Below are 19,933 nucleotides of genomic sequence, written 5' to 3' on the forward strand. Positions count from 1 at the left end.
CTGACGCTGGCAGCTGTCTGTAAGCACTTGGCTGGTTCAACGTTCAGTTGTTGTTTGAGTTTATTAATTTATGAATATTTTTGTTTCAAAGTCTGTAATAAAAGAAATTAGAAAATATACGTTTTATATACGTTTCTGAAAAGTTGCCAGTGCTGTCGTAATAAAACTATTTTTTTATTTTCATGTGGTTTATGACGTATCGCGATAACGCAGTTCTACTCAAAGGAATTTTAAGATATCACGAGACTTATAATGCCTCCCCACTGCCTGTATTCACGTAGAGTTTACGTCAGATTCTTAGCCGTAGCTGCGTTGGGTGTGAAGGCTCCTGCGTGACTCATTGTGCGTAGGTTAAGCAAAAGTTGCGAGGGGGAATGTCGGCTTGTGAATGATCGGTGTTTGAGGCGGCAGGGACGTTATGGGTGAGACTACACTGTTACCTGAGGTTACAGCTTAGGAGAAAAACTCCTTTTAAACGGTTGTGTGTATGGTTTTACTTAAAATTCGTTGCACTGTTTGAGCAATTTGCTACTGTTTAGCTACGGCAGTTGTCGGAGCAACCAACGCCCAGTCCGCCTCCACTTGGATGGCTTGCTATGCTAGCAGGCTAGTTTTAGCTTCTGCTCGCTGTGTAAACCAACGGGAGTGTCATTTCCTGTCGTTAGCTTTGTAGCGAACTATTTTAGCAAACGCCTCCTTCTGTCCTTTATCAGTTGTTTGAATAGTATAACATAATCATTGGTTTTACCTATCTGCTTTTGAAATTTCCTCTAGAAAAACAGCAGTCACATAACTAATTTGGTTCAATGTCGTATTTTGGATGAAACAGCTTGCTACAATGCTAAGTTTTATGCCCTGAAGTTACGGGTAAATGACAGGAAGCGTTTGCGAGCTGCTGTGGGTTACTGTAAAATTAAATTCACCCATTTAAGGTCCCAAAGAGCAGGAATTTGTCTTTAGATGTATGTTCAAGTTCTACTTCCATTAAGCTGATATGACTGGGTCATTTGTTTTAGCCAGGCAGAATCAGACCTGATGTCAGGTTAGACATAAGGAGGTTAAGGCTGCCATCTAATCTGGATTACAGTGGATCTAGCACCTGAGTGTTCATGCTTTGACTTTAAAGTTAGTTGCCTTTGCATTGAGAGCCGGTAAATTAAAGGACTGCATTTGATATATTGGTTTACTTTTAAACTGAACATATTTGTTAGTCAAGTAATAAGAGGCCCTTTAACTCTGCACAAAGACTCTACAGCTAAACTTATCTTCCACCTGCCACCACTTCCTCTGGTAGAACCCCGAGATTCTACCGGAAAGGAAACACGGTTGTGATTTGAAATTACAGCTATCTTTTTAGGTAGGTCTGGAACATCACGATTAGCTGTCAGGTTAACTAGTTTTAGAGCTTAGTTAAGTTGTGACCCCAGCCTGATACTACTAACACTGAGCTACTCACCCTGGAGACAAATCGGTATTATCATGTCTTAGAATCGCACTTGAGACGAGTGGGCTGGTTTGGCAGGCAGAGGATGTTCTGGCATAAGAAGCAAAAATCCTCTTCTAGCCACAGGCTTACAGAAATGGCTGTATAAATGTACGGTGCTTGCTTTATGGTGCTGTTGACATTTAAGGAGCAAGTGAAGTGGAAAAATGTACAAGTCTGGCCAACTGTATGTTTTTACAGTTGCTTGGATCATGAATATATTTACCCCAGAGCCTAAAACTCAACAGTAGGACATTTGTTTGTCAGATGATCTGATATTGATTTAGCTTTTTCTTTTGTTTCTTTTTTTGGTGACCTTGTGGATACTGAATCTTTCTGCACGCTGCAACCACATGATGATGATCAACACAATGCAGCTGTAAGTATACAATGGTTCATGATTTATGCTTTATATTACTGTTATTTCACAATAATAACTATAATGCATAATGTGGAACAGCTGCTTTAATGTAGCGTACCATGCATAACCTCCAAGTTAAGTGATGAATACTATATGATTTAAAACAGATAAGCTTTTCTTACAGCAACAAAAGAACCTGGAAGGATATGTTGGCTTTGCAAGCCTCCCCAACCAAGTGTACAGGAAGTCCGTCAAGAGGGGCTTTGAGTTCACCCTGATGGTTGTGGGTAAGAACACTCTCTGCTTGGCCCTCAGTTTACTCTTGTATTAATTGAATAATCTTTTTGTTCCTTGTGGAAGACATTTAATGTTGTTTTGTGTGTCTTTTTGTTTGTGTTGTTGTTTTTAAGAGAACGATGCTGATGTTCATGTATCTCACAGTGCAGGACCATATCTTTGTCATCTCAAATAAGTTTTAGTCTTTGGATTTCTGCCCTGTTTTATCTTTAACAGATTCTTAAAATAGTCGTGCAATAGCAAAACGTTTGGTTTGGAGTTTTCTAGAACTATACTCAGCATGTCAGAAACGGTTGCTTCTTTTCTTAAATGCCTGAATGTGGCTGTTGCCTGAGCCAAGATGTTCCTCAGCCATATTTGGAGGGAAAAATGTGTCCCAGGGTCACAACCACTTCCTGTTGCGGGAATAACATAGTTTGTGCTCAGTATGCCTCTAAAGAACACTGCATCATGTTCACAACGGACAGTTATTTCTAAGTGTCTTTGGCCTTTTTTATTACGGTTTTTGGGGTCATAAAAGTTCACTTGGAATTTGCTTTCACCCAAACTTAGAGATGCATTCATCAGTCTGCTGTATAATGGAAGTGGTCATTGATTGTCTCCGACTGCTAATTGGCAGGTTAAATACAGAAAAAACATTCAATTAAGGAGTCAAAATAAGCTACTTTAATTTCTAGCTTGAGCTTTGATGCGCTATAAATTAATATAAAGTGACGGTTTAATTCATATTCTTCTCTGCACAAATAAGGCAAATTCTCTTATTCCCTTGTTTTGTTTTTGATTTAAATCTGCCTCCTATATCGGATAATATTCTCTGCATTTTTATTATCTATTTGTTGTCTTTAGAATAATAAAAAAAAAATCTCTGAAAAGATAAAAATCTGAATTGACAGACCTCAAAGAAGACCAGAAACTGGAATCATTCAAGACAAGCCTGATTGGTGCATCTTTACATGCACTATGCTTTGTTCTCTGTTTTTCTCTATATCAATATTTTGAGAATAATCCCTGAGAAGATTAAAAATGTCATGGCAACAAGGACAGAAAAGGAGGTCCTCTGGGCTTTCTGATACTTAAATGCATGCCATTGTTTTCGCACACACTCATACACATAGTGTTCAGCTGTTCTTGGCTCTGATTTGCCGCAGGCCCACATGTCCTGCCGTTCCCACATGCGATGTGTCACTTGTTTGGTATAAAAGCGGAAAGGAGGAAGAGAGATTGGTACTGCATTACCATCCCTGACTGGCACATCTATCCATAGCTCATCGAACATGTGACCCACAACCTGTTCACACATTAGCGAGCTGCTCTTTTTAGATTTTTATAACAATTTCCTAATGCATTAACTAAATTAATATACCTATGTTACACAGTTAGAGGCTTAAAATGATATGTTAGGTACACTTTCAGTTAAAGCGCATCACGTTACACTTTAACTGTCACTGTGGGCGTAAATGGTGCTTCGTTAAATATTGACTTATGGCCGTCAGCCAAGCCAGCCTGTGCCAGTGGTCATTTCAACTAATGATCCTTTTCACTGGGATCCTGGAAACAGGGCACACAATGGTCGGCCAAGTTTGAGAGGACTGAGACCACACAGCCAGTCGTTGACGCATAACAAGAGCCATTGTCTACATTGTTTTTCTAGCCTTTTAACTGTTTAACCCAAATAGATTGATACCTCTAGAGAAAATCAGTCTCTGGAGCCAAATTGCCCAGTATTGTCTGAGGGAGATAGGATTGAAGTTTGACCTGAACATTTTATTCAAAAATAATATTCTAATACTTTAGTTCTATTTTAAGGCATACATGCGAGTATCTTCAAATACTGATGCATTTTCCCGTTTTGTCTTTTTGTTCCCAGGTGAATCAGGACTGGGGAAGTCAACTTTGATTAATTCACTTTTCCTAACAGACTTGTACTCAGCAGAGTATCCTGGACCTTCGCACAGAATCAAAAAGACTGTACAGGTACAGTTCTTAGAGAAAATATGTCGGTTGTTTTAAAATAAGCAAAATATGCCTCGCTATAACCTGTAAAAAGAATAGAAATCTGAATCAGCCAATTTTACTTTACTTTTGATTTTATTTATCTGTGACTGGATAATCAAATATTGAAAAAAAGAAAGTTCAGGGACTCATGTTTAGATGTCTAAAAGGGATCATCTTTTAATTCTCTGCTCATTTTAAGCTGCTGCATGTCAAAGTATTCCAGTCCTTTGTGTTTTAGGTCCTCCAGTCTTTAGAAAATAAATCTGATTAAGTTGGTCAGACACCATAAAAAACTTTTAATCAGTATTAATCAGGAAAAATATGATCTGTCCCCCTTTTAATTTCTGAATTTGGTTGAGTTTTCAGCTCACAAATGCTAATCTTATGCAAACCTATAATATATTTATAGGTTTCTTAATATTCATAATTTCTCTTTGATCATGCAGTTTAGGGACCCAGTTATGGTGAATAAGAGTCGCTGCTTCTTTTTTTGTGGTATTATTTATTAAACACATGAACGTAAAGGGTCTTGGACAGTAAATCTGATTTTACATCTCACTTTTTGAAGTCCCTGACCTAAATATCCATGAATCAAATGGCAAAAATTGATTTGTAAGAAAAATATATTTGCCCATCCAAACAGTTGAGCTAACACAGCTGGTAACATCGACCATTAGTCAAAACACAAGCAGAAACATAAAAGAAAACTCATTTGAATCTCAGGAATACTGCATGGAGAGAATTGTTGATTTCTTTATTTTGATGATAATGTTTGAATTTTGGGTTCATGTGTTACAACAAGGTCCAAGTTGTGTATAGATGAGATATCTTTTTTTTTCTTTTACTATAAGGATAAAGTTAATGCATTTTGTTTATCCTTTGTTGTTTTAAGTAGCCACTTTTATTTCTGTTTTATTTACCTTTTAGAAATTGCTGATCAATTCATTTTATTTATTAATTTGTCTCCTTTGTTAAGGATTTCTGCCACTTTACTCTGTCTTGGTCTTTAAATGTAGCTGTCAGGTATAAATTAGGGGTGAGAGTAGTTACATGAATAATCCCAAAATTCAGCTTTTTTTTGCGCCATCATGATTTTAAGTATCACTCTAAAAATAAAGATGCAACTGAACTATTGGGTAACCTTTGTCCCATTTGGCTCTACAGTGATGGGACCAAACATTGATTTACAGCATTCACATTGTTCAGTTGGATTGAGGAACAGATTTGTTTGGACACTAAATTTACCCCGTTTCACATGTCGAGTGAAAAACAGAAGCAGAACAGATTTGCTTAGTGTCTTTTAAAAAGCTCTCTGTTATAATCCCCTCATAAAATAGATGCAATCAAATTTATCAGCCCCTGAAAAAGATGTTTTTATGATCATGCTTCTTAATACCGTCTTGAATTTTAAAGACCTGTGGTGCTAATTCCATCTGACTCATTTCTGAAAGCATTGCTAGCTCCAGGTGCTTATATGTTTTGGTGGTTTCTCAGGCTAGTTAAGCAATACCACGATATAAGAAGGCAGGTTAGTACACGTCGTTGCTGCTAAATATTTTCTGCTGCACTTGTAATATTGCTGTCTGTAAAGATACTGGCACATGATGACTTTATTTCCCTGCTTATTGTGCTCATGTCTTTAAAGGTACAGTTTTTTGGTTTTTCATAGCAGTGCTGTTCTTGTTATGCTCACTATGAGATAACTTACCTAGCAATTGATTTTGATTAAAGAGCTTAGATTTCCAGCTAATCTTGTTAATCCTGAAGGCAATTGGTTGCAAAGAATTTTATTTAAATCACAATTATAGGAGTTAAAACGAAATTAAGACTTCATGATAACTGTTTGTGAAATAAATGAATTCATAAATAGGTTCACTAGGTTCAACTTTGTGTTGTAATCATTAATAATCCAATTAATCTATAAGAGGGGAGGTCCTAAATACTTTAAGGGGTCTGAATACTTTTACCTGACAACTATGGTGTTTTAATCTTACAGAACAGGAGCAGAGTATAAAATGGGGTAATCTAAGATGTCCTCTTCTCTGGCAGGTGGAGCAATCTAAAGTCTTAATAAAGGAGGGAGGTGTCCAGCTGCTGCTCACAATAGTTGACACCCCGGGGTTTGGGGATGCCGTCGACAACAGCAACTGGTACGGATTGCCACAGCTGCCCTCTCTGGCATCTCTGCTCCCACATGTTTTAGACGTTTGTCACACTTTAGCAATATAAGCCATACAGTTGTTCCAAACTGAAAACCCAAGTTCATGTTTTTCTGCAGCTGGCAGCCGATCATCGACCACATAGACAGCAAGTTTGAAGACTACCTGAACTCAGAATCACGGGTGAACAGACGACAGATGCCTGACAGCCGAATCCACTGCTGCCTTTATTTCATCGCTCCCTCTGGACACGGGTGAGTTTAGAAGACTGGTCACTTTTTATTTCTTAAATCGTTTTATTACAATTTTCCATTCAGCTGCTAAAATATATGTTTGTTTTTTTAGTAAAGGCAGCGAAAGGAATTCAGGAATACTACTTTGGAGAGTAAACTAGTGGGGCAGGAAGGGTGTTAGAACAGTGATAGGAAATGAAAACAGAAATGGAGCAAAGGGGAGAATACTAGATCACCCATGCCACAAAGGTCATAGCAGCAGGTTTTTATGTTTGGTTGGGTGACAGAATTAAAATAATTTCACCACTTTAACCATTCGTACTTGAAGTTAAAATGCTTGAACCCCTCCTGGCCTAAACTGTAATTATAGTGTTAGAAAACCAGTTTGTCTCGTAAAACAGAGCTTAGAATGTGAAAGGAAAAAAGAGATGTTCTGATAAAATGCCTAACAAAAGATGCTGACTACCATGGGGTTCATAAAGAGGACTGTGCATGATTTTAAAATGTGATCTGGGGGTCCGCGACCCCTACGAGGTCCACGGAGGTACTGCATGGGGTTCGCAAAGGTTTTGGTTGAAAGTTTTTTTTTTTTTTTTATATATATATTCCCCTTTGCAATTATTTCCACTAATTGAAATGTCTTTAAATCCACATTAACATGAAGTCAACACACTGTAGTAAGCAGATACATGGAGGCAGAAGATGTCTTTCAGTCATCAATGCACACATTCAGCGACACACAGGAGCTCTTTCAAGCTGGGCACTGTTTCATTCACAACACCTGTCCCATCAATGAGGAATCCGAATCAGAAATATTTTAATAATCCCAGGGTGAAATTACTCTCGTTACATGACTCCATATGTAATAGAGTGACTATAGGACCAGTTTGATATAACACAATTTCATACTATATATATATTTAGGGCGTCCCAGCTCCATCTCGCCAATAGTTTGGGGGTTCTTGGCCTGGAAAACGTTAAAGACCCCTGCAGTAGACAGTCTGCTGATGGTTGATGGTCGAAATGAGCTTTTGATCTCTGTTGATGAAATCAATTTCCGTCAAATTACCAAAATTGAGAAAGTTAAGTGCTAATTTTCTTCCTTTGATAAAATATAGTCTCTGCTAGAATGATAGTATTTTTTCCACATATGTTACTCTCAGAGTTCTGCATAAGAGTTTGCTACTGTAGTGTGGGCTTTTTTATGCCAGACCTCATATTTAAAATCTGCTGTTTGTTCTCATGCCCTTTATTTGACGGCTGTCCTTCTGTAAACGGGGAAAAGACGCCGTCTCTTTTCTGTCCTTCTGTTTTCCCGTCTCTCTGTCTGTTCTCTCAGGGAACATTGTGTTTGTACAAGGCTGTGCTCTGTATGCACACAAGCATTACTGTATCACTGGAGGATGGGCACCGTATGCCCTCTCAGAGCATCCCCTCTGCACAACAGCCTGCTGTTCTCACACAGCAAACACTGACCTCAAGGGGGTGACTTTGGGGCCTTCCAGCTCTTTCCTTAGATAATTTTCTTCCTCCTCCATACACAAAAGCTTAACTATAACTGTATGTAAACTTGACAAGCTTTTGCAGTTAAGGCCCACAGAAATACTTACGTCATGATACATCAATAAAAAAAATGAAGCCACTTTACTAGAGAGTTGAGGATGATTATGGATAAACATGAAAGCCACAAAATGAAATGTTCTGGTTTATAAATACAGCTGTATTCTCAGTTCTGCCAGTATTGTAAGATTACTTCCCAGTTGGCCCCAAGATCACACACTCTTTCATCCATGCATTTTTTTTCTGCATCGCAAAGAGAAGCCATTTTAGTAGATGCTGTAATCCTTTCATGACTGAGAGGCCTCATCCGTCACTGAGGTAAGGCTTGAGGATGACAGAGCAAATGCTAATATATCTAAAGACCAGCTGAGTCAGACAGGAAGTCACACAATAGAGTTAAACAGATCTGGACCATTTCAAAATAAAAGGGGTTCAGAGGCATAAATGGGGATCCTACACACGTTCAGTGAGGATGGCTGCATGGCGTTGCTCGTGATGGATGACAGCCATCACAGAACATAGTGTGAACTCAGAGGTTTCTGTCCAAACACTGTGGTGTAAAGCCTGGGATGCACTGTGCATTATTTTCAATTGTTGCTGGCAGCCTGGATTCAAATCCTGCAAATCAATCTCAGCTTTCAAAAGTTTGCAGCTTACGATGTCCTCACTGTGCGAACCGCTACTCGGATGCGATCCGACTACTACTGTGCATCCTCAAAGACTGGTCGGCATCTTGAACAATGAAACAAATTGGGGGAGAGCTAGTAACAGAAGAAGACACTTCACTTCAATTTTTTGTTTATTTTTGCATCCGTAACATGACCAAAACAGACAAGAGTTCTCAGTCTGGATGTGTCAAGATGCGATTCGCTCACAAGCTACGACCAAAATATTAAACAGGTTTGATTTTCTGGCTGCCCACAATCTCTGTCCAGGAGCTGGTTGTGAAGTGCCAATGTCCTGTGATCCCCCCGAGTATACTGCACAACATGCCATTTAGCCAAGAGTCAGCCTGATCCCCAAACTTCTTGCATGGCTTGGGGAAAAAACAACAAAAAATCGCAGTGTGTGTGCTGGGCTTAATGTGACCTTCAAGTAGCTAAATTCAATTTTAGGAGAAACATCATACTGCAGTACTATTGTTTTATATTCATTTTATTTTCATACCACCAAGAAACAAGTCAACTTAACAAGTGTGCAAGTGGAGCAGTGCTTAGTGTGCACGACCAATGTACAAAGACCTTAGTCCTCGAAGAGGCCGACCCTGGTTCAAATACGGCATGTGGTCCTTTGCGGCATGTCTCTCCCTCCCTCTCATAACCCCTTTCCTGTCAGCATACTGTCAGAAAAATGAGCCACTAGTGCCATAAAAACAAAAACCAAGTCAACTTAAAATGCATGCATTTTATGGTTTAGTCACAGTTTGCTGTTGAAGGACACTTGGCAGATTGCATGAAGTCAATGACTAATGAAATGAACTCATCCTGTATGTGAACGTAGCTACAGTGGACATTGTGATATTCGCTTTGCTGCTATTCTTCACACTGAGGAAGCATTTATCAACAGTGGAGTGGAAAGCTCCCCTTTAATGGGAAGGAACCTCCAGTAGAACCGACCAGGCATTGAGCAGGCGGAACGGAAACAAGACTGTTGTTGATTAGGGCAGTTTGATATGGTCCCAAAATAATGTTGTTTTATGATTTTGCCTCTAGGATTTTTATTTTGATTGTCCTCTGCATTAGATGGTTACATGTCTGAAGCAACAGACATGTAACCTTTAAAAGAGGTCAGCTTTACTTCCCTACCTTGCTTAGCTTGGACCTGAGAGGTTGAGAGACCAGATTCTTTCCTCAGTCTACTTCCCTCAGAATACACTGCTTTTCTGGATCGGTTTCAGTGAAATCATAGAACAGGGATCTCGCCCTCGAGGTATGATTGGTATCCTGCCCCTTTTAGATCTTTCTGCATCAACACACCTTAGTCAATCATTAGAAGGACTGTGGAGAACCTGACTGCATGCTGAGGAGGTAATTCAGGTGTTATTGATTCAGGTCTGGAAGCAGAGAAACATGTAAAAGATGGCAGTGCTCTGAAACTCAAGGCCTGGATTTGAGGAACGCTGTTAAAGAACAGTCTGTCAGACACATTTTTGTTATTATCATATCAGTTGTCCGTGCAATACCTATTGTTTTATTGCCCAGGCTTACCTGAAGATAAACATTTGTAGATGAGGTCTTATTAGAAAACAAAAAAATGTACAGTTTTCTTTAGTGATTGATTTGTTTTAGGAGAAAAGCTTGGTAAGTTGAAAATTGTTCCCAGTTGAACATAAAGTGCAGAGTTAGTTGCTTTGGATGCCCTTTTGTCCAGGGTCCATTGCTGCTGGACTTTACTGCTTCCTTAAAAAGTGCACGGATCCGAACATTAGCTGCCACCCTCTTCGTTTGTGTGTCAAGGCAAACCCACTTTAAGCGTATTATGTCAGGTTGGAGTGAGAACCTGTCTTAACTTTTTGGAATGTTGTGGCCAAAAATTTAGTGCCTTTGTAATTTGAAAATTCTTCTTTTTTGTTTTCAAATTCAGATAATATTGGTAATAACATTAATTATGCAAACCTAATTATGATGTCCCAACTTTTTCCACACCGCTGATCCTTTTTATTGTCATGATTCCTCCGCCTGTCCCGCCGTATGTTAAATATTAGTCATTAAAACTCACATAAGGGACGGACATAAGTTTCAGAGGGAGCCCATTTAGTCGTAACCCATCTAATATGGCATCAAGTGAACACTTTTTAATTGTCATACTGTGATGATTCCATTCAGGAAATGTTAACTGCTGTTTCAGTTGTAGAACAAATAAATGCTAGACCAAAGTATGTTTTCTTTATGTGGACAAACCAGCAGTTGATCTTGGGGCAGCTGGCTTTTTTTCCGAGCTCAAGTACATCTGAATTTAGTTTAGTTTGTGGTGTTTTATAGGACTCATATTCTGTAAAGGATGGCTCATTTAACGCTCAGTCAGGTTCATGTTGAAGTTTGTTTATCAGTAATGTCATAAATCTTGTAGCCAGTGATAGTTTAAATTCTAAATTCACTCGACTTGAATGTTTGTTAGTGCTGTGGAATTTTCCGGTTCCACTAAATGTTTGTGGGGTGCTGTAATTTCAAAGACAATGACTTATTTGTTAGTTTTTTTGTACATGTACACACATGCTTAGGCTTCTGGCCCTAACTGCTGCTCTGTCATGAGTATATTTACAATTATGCTTAATGCTATGAGCTATTGCTTTTTCTGTAAATATATCTTAAATTCACTTTGTAGCCCATCTTACCTTGTATAAGGTTAGCCGTCTTCTTTAGAGACGGCTAACCTTTCCATCCAAACTAATTGTTGATGGCCACATTCTCCATCTGCATCTGAAGAAAAGCTATCTCTGGCTATAGCTCGTCAATTAAGGCTAAAGTGCCACGTGTGTTGTAAATCCAATGCATCTAGAGCTGCAAAAGAGGAGCAGTAGTCATGGTCAGGAAGTTTGACTTCTGTTTTCTCTTCCTCACCATTGTTGGGGGATCGTTGCGGTGTTTCTCTACTCCCAAACACCAGGTTTAGGGGTTGAAATAGAGAAATCAATAAATTCAGAAGGAGCAGGAGCAGCTCTGCTTAGCAGCCAGCGCTGTCCCTGTTGGATTGCCCAGCCTCACTTAAACCTGCACAAAATGGTGACTACAAACTAAAGTGTGATCTGCAGTCAAATTTTTTCCCCACAAGAGTTGATTGGCTACTTTTTCTTAAACTTATCCTCTCAAAGGAATGAAAAAAACTTTAGGCTGAGTTCCATGGCAATTAAAAAAGCTGGTGATGCAATAATACTAGCACAATAAGCTATCTTCTCTTTTCTGCAAAGAAAACACATTTATTTTGCATGCCACATCTAAATAATAAAACAATAACAAAAAATCCAGCTCAAAACACTTAATTTTACTGACGGTTGAATGCTAGTCCCTTATCCTTGTTTATTATAGTGTAGCAGTTTATAATACCCATTATAATAAAACATATTAAAAACTTAAATGCATATTCCCTATGTGGTATTTAATGTCAGTATTTGCTACCTTTGAAAGTTTTAATGCAGTTGATTACACATAATTTTCTTATTCAGATTTCTTGTTCAATGTCCTTACATGGTTCCTCTACATTTAAACAGCTCAAGTTGTAGATTAGATTTTATCTTGGAGACATTTCTAAGGCTACCTCAGACGGATGAAAAGAAAATCTAATTTTATAGGTAAATATGGGAAATTCAAAGCTATAACTCAATAATGCTTCTCATCTAGTGTTATTTCTCGAGCCAAGAATAGGAGTTCTTTCTCATGAGTTTAAGGTAAGAGTAAGGCATCACAGACTTCTATTTTTAGCTTAAGTTATTTTATCTTAGTTATGTCTAGTAAGAGCGTTTCCAAGAATGCATGTTCCTTTTGGGTCTTAAAACCAGTCCTTCAATAAAACAAGAGAAGATCCTTTAGAAGATTGATATATTTTGTGCTTTCTTGCCATGGTCACCCAGGCTGATTCAGCACAGTTAATCAGATCAAGTCTCATTGACTGTTTGAACTTTGTTTCTGCAGACTGAAGCCCTTGGACATTGAGTTCATGAAACGGTTGCATGAAAAAGTCAATGTCATCCCCTTGATCGCCAAAGCAGACACTCTCACCCCGGAGGAATGCCAACAGTTCAAGAAACAGGTCAGTGGTTTCCACAGCTGCTTTTTTTGCTCTAAATGGCATTCTTTGGAAGGTAATGACATTGGATCAGTTATTTTGCTGTATTTAGAATAATTATTGTTTAGAGCACTTGGCAAGTTTTGGTGGTGAATTTTTCAAACTTAAATTGTTTTAAATTAGAACTAGTTTTATATAAGAGGTTATTTTTAAGCCACAAGCTAACCAGTGGAAATAATTTAAATTTTATTTGTAATTTGCTTTGTAATTAGAAATGTTCAAAGGATTTAATGCAAATTGTGGTTGAACAAAAGCACTGAGATTTCAAATTAAGAGCATTAAAGAACACTGAAAATGTATGTCACCAGCAACAGTCATGTTATGTGCCTATACAAAAAAATGATCATGATAAAATAAGGTTATATACACCAGGTGTCTGTCCTTTTTTTTCAGCACCAGGTGTTATAAGCATGTATAAACAGACATGGTGCCATCTGCTGACAGTACCACAGAACTACTTAATACAGCCACACCGTCTAGCTTAGTCTTGCAGTAAAGCCACAGCTCAGTGTAGTTGAAGACGAACCGATATGAGTAAATAAACAGATCTACAGAGATTCTTAACTTCTAGTGAAGGAAAAAGAAAAATTACATTTCTTAAAAATGCAACCAGGGACAGAGTATCAAAGTAAGAACCAATAAATCTATCAATCTTTTTTAATGAGATTTAAACACGGACAGTAGCGCATATGAATAGTATTGCTATCGCTAGTATTAGTAAATACGTTTATTCAACTATCGAACTTATCAACCTTTGAATGCCTCAGAAGCTTTAGCTTTCACTTTAGTCAACATCAAAGTTCATGCTGTATTCCAAGCACAATTCCAGTCTTATCCCTCCTGGATTTTTTTGTGGCTTTTTTTAACACTTGTTGTTGGATTTTTCTTAAATATTTCTACACTTTGCTGGGAGGTGCTAACTAACTTGGCTGCTCTAGACTGATTCCTTGTTTACCGCTGCACACGTGCGGTGTTGTTCCTCTGTGTAGACAAAAAAAATTGCATTTTTCTGATGGAAGGCTGAACACTTGGACCAAATAACAGAAATCAATAGCAATAGTTTATTCCCACAACATAACAGCGGCCAACCGGTTTATAACCCAGGAAAGGTGCATTTTTTTTAACAATATTAATGGTGGATTGTAGGGTGCTTACAGAGACGGGGGAGAAAATCCAATTTTCAGTGGATTATGTCTTATCAAAAGGCTTTGTTTGTGAAAAAAACTATGACTAAAATTAAAATATCTTAAGTTCCATTTATTTTCTTTTGTTATTGCGTTGTTTGTGTCCCTGTGTTAAATGCTCTGTTAAGCGACTCTGCAGATGTTCCTCTTACACCCTCCCTTTTTCTTCTAGATTATGAGAGAAATCCAAGAGCACAAAATCAAGATATATGAGTTTCCTGAAACAGACGATGAAGAGGAGAACAGGCTGGTGAAGAAAATAAAAGTATGTTCCTACCAGGTTCTCATGTTTGCATCTCAGGCTGTAGCAGAGCGATGCAAGCTTACATTTACAGCCTTGTAATAATTTTAATAAACTCTCCACCTTCCTTGTTCAGGACAAGCTGCCATTGGCTGTTGTAGGAAGCAACACCATCATTGAGGTGAATGGCAAGAGGGTGAGAGGAAGACAATACCCCTGGGGGGTTGCAGAAGGTGAGGCTGTTTAGTTGAACATTGAAGAATTCAAACACCTGAATGAAAGTTGAATAGCTTTAAAGGGTTTTTGCATCCTGGTCATTTAATGATTTTATTGTTTCCTCTTAGTTGAAAATAGCGACCATTGTGACTTCACCATCCTCAGGGACATGCTCATCAGGTACTTAAACTTGCACATTAGAAACATGTTTTATTTAGGGCTATTTGGTTATTTAGGCTTTTAACCTAATGCATGTGTTTACAAAGAAATGTTTGGATGCATATATTAGTGATTTGATGCTACATGTATTTAAATGGAAACCTGATGGTACAACAATATTTCATATGTACATACACTAGGACTGGCATGTCTACAGGCGGTCCTCGAGGACCGCTGTCCGTAACTGATTTCTATTGATAGCTGATTAATAGGCTGTTGCTGAACTGCAATCATCAGAATCAGCTGTTTAAATGGAGAAACGTCTAAAACCTGCAGGCCAGCGGCCTTCCAGCACTGACTTTGGACATGCCTTCAGTAGGATGACAAATAAGTTATTAGTTATTAACTTGAGGCCTAACAAGAAAAGAGTGTAAAATGTTTTTCCCATCACACTATCCAGTTCTCTTTACACTGCACCTCATTAGAATCGGAGTCCTCCATGTTTATGATTTAAGCTCGGTATGAATTCAACTGTTCAGTTGAATGTCGCAGAACATTATTGAAATGTATCATGAACTCTAATGAACATAGAAGATAAGAGGTTTAAATGGTTTAATCCATACAGAAAGATTCAGAAGTTTCAACATGCAATGTTTTAGTCGTGGACCTTCATCAGACAAATATCTTCCATTGATTGTTTTTTTTTTTTTATAGGAAGCTGTTCTCTCTCTCTCTCTCTCTCTCTCAATCCCAACCAATCATCATTAAGGGCTTTTAAAATAAATGCCTCACATTCTAAAAAGTAGAAATATTAAAATCATATATCTAAAATCAAACACTTTGTTATTCACATATGATTTAATAATATTGAAGTCTAGTCTTCATCACCCCCCTAAAATGTTTCTATGTTAAATAAACCTTAAATAACCCTTCTGGTCGAATGTGCTGGTCCACATGCAAAAGGAAATGTGTTCCATTGCTAACACCACACATTAGCCTTAGCCTACCATCCCCACACTGAATTCAGCAGCATGAATTCTTCTGAATGGATGAGGCTGAAGGCAGGGCAGGATAAAAAATAATGAGACTGGACTTATGTTTACCTTTCAGCAGAACAAAGAGTGTAAACTAACTGTCAGAATTAGGAATGATATGGTTTCCATCGAAGCTTTTATTGATAAATCATCTCCAGCTGCTTGCTCATGCTGAGCTGCTGGGGTCTGTGGTGCCTCGTTCCAGTTGATATTGACCAAAGACAGTAACTTCAGTCTGGTTTCCAGTCTCAAAATAGAGCAGCACAGATAAAATCAACATTTCATCTGCTGGAATAATCTAGTCCCCATCCAGACCTAAATCCATTTGAGAATCTGTTGCAAGACCTGCAGTTTTCTCTGATCCATCAACCTCTGTTTTTCTAGTTGGTCAGTTTGAGTTTCAAATATGGGAAAAGAAACCTTAAAACCATCTGGCCTCTTTTTTTGTGTCAATTAATGCCTTTTGAGGCTTCAGGTCTCCTAAAAAAACAGTGTCTGTATTTAGTAGATCATACTGATATTCTTTTCATTGTCTGTTGTCAGAACTCACATGCAGGATCTGAAGGATGTGACAAACAACGTCCACTATGAGAACTACCGCAGCAGGAAGCTGGCCGCTGTCACCTACAACGGAGTGGACAACAACAAAGCTAAAGGACAGCTGTCCACCAAGTAAGTCCTCGGTTCATTCACGGTCCCACAGCCGTGTAATTGTAGCTAAAGGAGAACTGTTTAGTGCTACCCCTGACCTGAGCAGAATTTAGATTTCTGGTCAAATGTGATTCCAGTTCTTCATTCACAGCTTTGAGGTTTGAGAAGTCTTTTTCTTTAGTTTCTTCTTTTTAATGCTTTGCATAAAAATGCCCAGTTATGCCTTTTAATAGTTGAAAAAGCACAGTTGAACACCTAATTGACACTAAAGAGCGCTGAATCTAACTCTCACCTGAGTATCTTAACACTGCTCTTAATGTGACACAGCCCATAACATTCACCTTTTCTGTTTTTCATTTGTAGTAAGAAAATAGCTTCATGTCACAGATAATTTTAATGTTCTGGTTTTATCTTAGTGCATGGCCTCATCATTGCATGCTGTGTGTGTGTTTTGTTTGTTTTTTTTAGTATGGACACAGTTGATGGAATGTAAGTGAACAACTTTTTCACCTCATTTTTGCACCGTTTGTTTACACGTTCATCATCTTTCCTCTGTGCTCCTACAGTGGCTGCCTTCAGGTGTTTTCTCCTTCTGTCTACTCCTTCTCAGATGATGACTTTCATATGTTGCGGAAGAAAGCTGATTTGTTTCTCTCTAAGAAGCTGTGTTTTCTGGTGTTTTGATTTGTTTTTCAAAGGGGGGGAATCTTTCCACCTTTCATACAGACTGAGAGTCATGTCTTATTGCATTCAAGGCCTAAGCATGGGATGTCTGGACTGGTTGCCAATGTAAAACACACTGAAACAGAGTAAGAAAAAAAAGAATTCAAAAACAGTTTGGCTCACGGAAAGCCTGAAGATTACTGATTTAGAAAAAATGACATTTTGGCTGATTTTAAAGCTTTTAAGAGAAAAGGTAGACTTAGACAACTTTTATTGTCATTTTATAAACACAAAGTGTACAGCTCTCATGAAATTTCCATTTCTTAAAAAGCATCAGTGATCAAATGTAAACAGTTTGGTAGCCCTCACGAGATCCAGTTAAACTGCACTGCAAAAAATTGAAATCTAAATAAGTCATTTTCTTAAAATAAGTGTATTTTTCTTGAATTGAGGAGTTAAGTTAGACACTTTGCCAATGGAACTAAATACTTAACATTTAAAATAATAAAAAAAAAATATTGCATTGTTTTATTTTAAGTGAATATTATCAAATGATCCTATTTTAAGAGTAAAAAAACTCATTCCATTGGCAAATCATTTGATTTACCTCCACAAATTAAGGGCAAATACACTTAATTTAACAATATTTACTTATTTCTAGATCGTTTTTGCAGTTCGTTTGCCTGTTTTTATCCATTGCTGATTTTCTTACTATTCTCTTACTTCATGGCAACCGTTCCACATATTTCATGATGTTTCTTTAAAATTTTCAGCACCAATTGAGCTTTTACTAACATTTCTTAATGAACTACTTCTACTAAAAGCGGCGTTAACTTTTCTCCCATACCTTTTGGTGCATTTCCAGTTCCTGTCTTTATCCTGTTGGATTCAGTCATTCCTAAAGCTTTTCCTCTTATTCCTGCCTGATCCTCTCATGTGTTGGATTTCCATGTCAGAAGATAATTGTTTTAAAATGTTACAGACAACTGCCTGATTCTGCTTGTAGTAATTATTATAAGACATTTTCCTCATTTAATTTGTGGAATTACTGGTTTGTAGACATTCTTTCATCTTACTGATGAGTACATATTTGCTGCTGATTCATCTCTAATTATTTCTGCCTTTTTGCTTTTTTTTCCCTCCTTATTTTCTTTTTTCTGCGCTTGTGGTCGCTCCACAGGAGTCCCCTGGCCCAGATGGAGGAAGAGAGGCGAGAGCATGTGGCTAAGATGAAGAAGATGGAGATGGAAATGGAGCAAGTGTTTGAGATGAAAGTCAAGGAAAAAGTGCAGAAGCTCAAAGACTCTGAGGCAGAGGTAACACACTCAGACAGTGATACTGTTTCAGTCTGGCTCCGGGTGTTCACTTCCTTAGTGCTGATGTGTGTTTGTGGTTAAAGGTGTGCATGAATCGTGTGAGGCAAACTGTCTGATTAGAAGCTACAGTTTGATCTGCTATTTGTGTTTCTGTGCAGTGAAACCAATTAACACTACAAGTACTGACATGAAATGTGCTGCACACTGTTTTCTACTTTCTATTTCACAATCTTCAAACATCCAAGTATGAAAACCATTTTGTTTTTCCATAAAGAAACATCTCTGACTTAAAATGTATGACATTTATATCACTTTTTAAAGATTCCTTGGCCGCACTGATTAGCGCACACTAACCATGTATGGAGGCCTTGGTCCTCGATGTGGGCGACCCAGGTCCAAATACGGCCTGTGGTCCTTTCCCTCATGTCTCCCTCTTATCCCCTTTCTTGTCAGCCTACTGTCTATAAAAACGAGCCACTAGTGTCTTAAAAATTCAAAAAAAAGAAAAAATAATCCTAATTTTGGAAAAACATAAGTTCTTTTTTTTTTTTCTGTTCATCCAACTGACGTTAAAATTTTTATTTGTAAACATGAGTTTAGCTAAACCGCCTCTGTTACATTGCAGCTTCAGCGACGTCACGAACAAATGAAGAAGAATCTGGAGGCCCAGCATAAGGAGCTGGAGGAGAAGAGGCGCGTCTTTGAGGAGGAGAGGTCAAACTGGGAGATGCAACAGCGGCTGGAGCATCAGAAAATGGAGGCTTCCAGGTAAAGACGACACTGCTTACTACACTGCCTTGGTTTCTGATTGAGGTTCCAGACTTCATATATTTATTTTAGCTTAACATCTGGAAAACCTAAGTTGTTGCTTAACCTTTGTTTTTGTTTTTATTTTTAGACTTATTCTTTTTTTTTTGTATTGGCTTTATTTTACATTAAAGTTAGCATATTACATTTAATAAAATCAACAATTATTTATTCTGACTAGTAAATGCTTCGTACTTGCATCTCCAAATTTTCAGGAAAAAGAAACTCAAGTTAAAATAGAATACAACAGATTTTAGTGCACAGTAATGTATGCCATCAGAAACATAAAAACTAATACCAGCTAAAAATGCACACATAGGCTACCTACCCTCCATGAGAATAACAAATAAATAAAAAATAACATACAATACTAAATATTTCTCCCTTACAGATCTATTTAAGAATGTGATTTATAAGTTTGATCGCGGTGGATATAAAGAAGTATTTAAAGCAGTTATGTTTGGTTTTTGGGATTTCCAACCTTCAGCTAGAAGGCAAGAGCTGATTTCAGTTATGAAGGATGTGGGAATAGGTCCAGCAGTACTCTGTGCGCCTGCCTGAGTACAGAATGCTCGAAGATGGACTGAAGGGAGAGCTTTTCAAATTGAAATTAAATATTGTTGTAATCTTGGTCTATCATTCCCTCCGCCCACATAATTGATTGATTGATGATTGGTTGATTGTCTTTATTGATCTCACAGTAGAGAGATTTACTCGTTACATCAGCTCAAGTAGTTTTTTTTTTGTATTATATAACTATATATATATATATATATATATATATATATATAT

At 37.8% G+C, this 19,933-nt stretch overlaps 1 protein-coding gene across 2 annotated transcripts in view; it reads left to right on the plus strand.

Moving 5' to 3' along the window:
- The first annotated feature begins 283 nt into the window (after nt 1-283).
- The window catches only part of LOC107101763 (septin-7), a 22,449-nt gene continuing 2,799 nt past the window's right edge, over nt 284-19,933 (plus strand). Inside the window, exons 1-14 of one of the 2 annotated variants that reach the window (XM_015400808.1) lie at nt 284-422; nt 1,382-1,383; nt 2,029-2,131; nt 4,009-4,115; nt 6,186-6,286; nt 6,415-6,549; nt 12,717-12,834; nt 14,227-14,319; nt 14,432-14,528; nt 14,640-14,691; nt 16,248-16,376; nt 16,824-16,844; nt 18,199-18,334; nt 18,960-19,102. In XM_015400808.1, coding sequence (XP_015256294.1) covers nt 419-422; nt 1,382-1,383; nt 2,029-2,131; nt 4,009-4,115; nt 6,186-6,286; nt 6,415-6,549; nt 12,717-12,834; nt 14,227-14,319; nt 14,432-14,528; nt 14,640-14,691; nt 16,248-16,376; nt 16,824-16,844; nt 18,199-18,334; nt 18,960-19,102 — 1,241 coding nt within the window. In that variant the 5' untranslated portion in view covers nt 284-418. The remainder of the gene's footprint in view (nt 423-1,381; nt 1,384-2,028; nt 2,132-4,008; nt 4,116-6,185; nt 6,287-6,414; nt 6,550-12,716; nt 12,835-14,226; nt 14,320-14,431; nt 14,529-14,639; nt 14,692-16,247; nt 16,377-16,823; nt 16,845-18,198; nt 18,335-18,959; nt 19,103-19,933) is intronic. The other variant, XM_015400809.1, reaches the window with a different exon arrangement.

Source organism: Cyprinodon variegatus, unplaced genomic scaffold (assembly GCF_000732505.1).
Source record: "Cyprinodon variegatus isolate N-32 unplaced genomic scaffold, C_variegatus-1.0 Scaffold1148, whole genome shotgun sequence".
NCBI classification, from domain to species: Eukaryota; Metazoa; Chordata; class Actinopteri; order Cyprinodontiformes; family Cyprinodontidae; genus Cyprinodon; species Cyprinodon variegatus.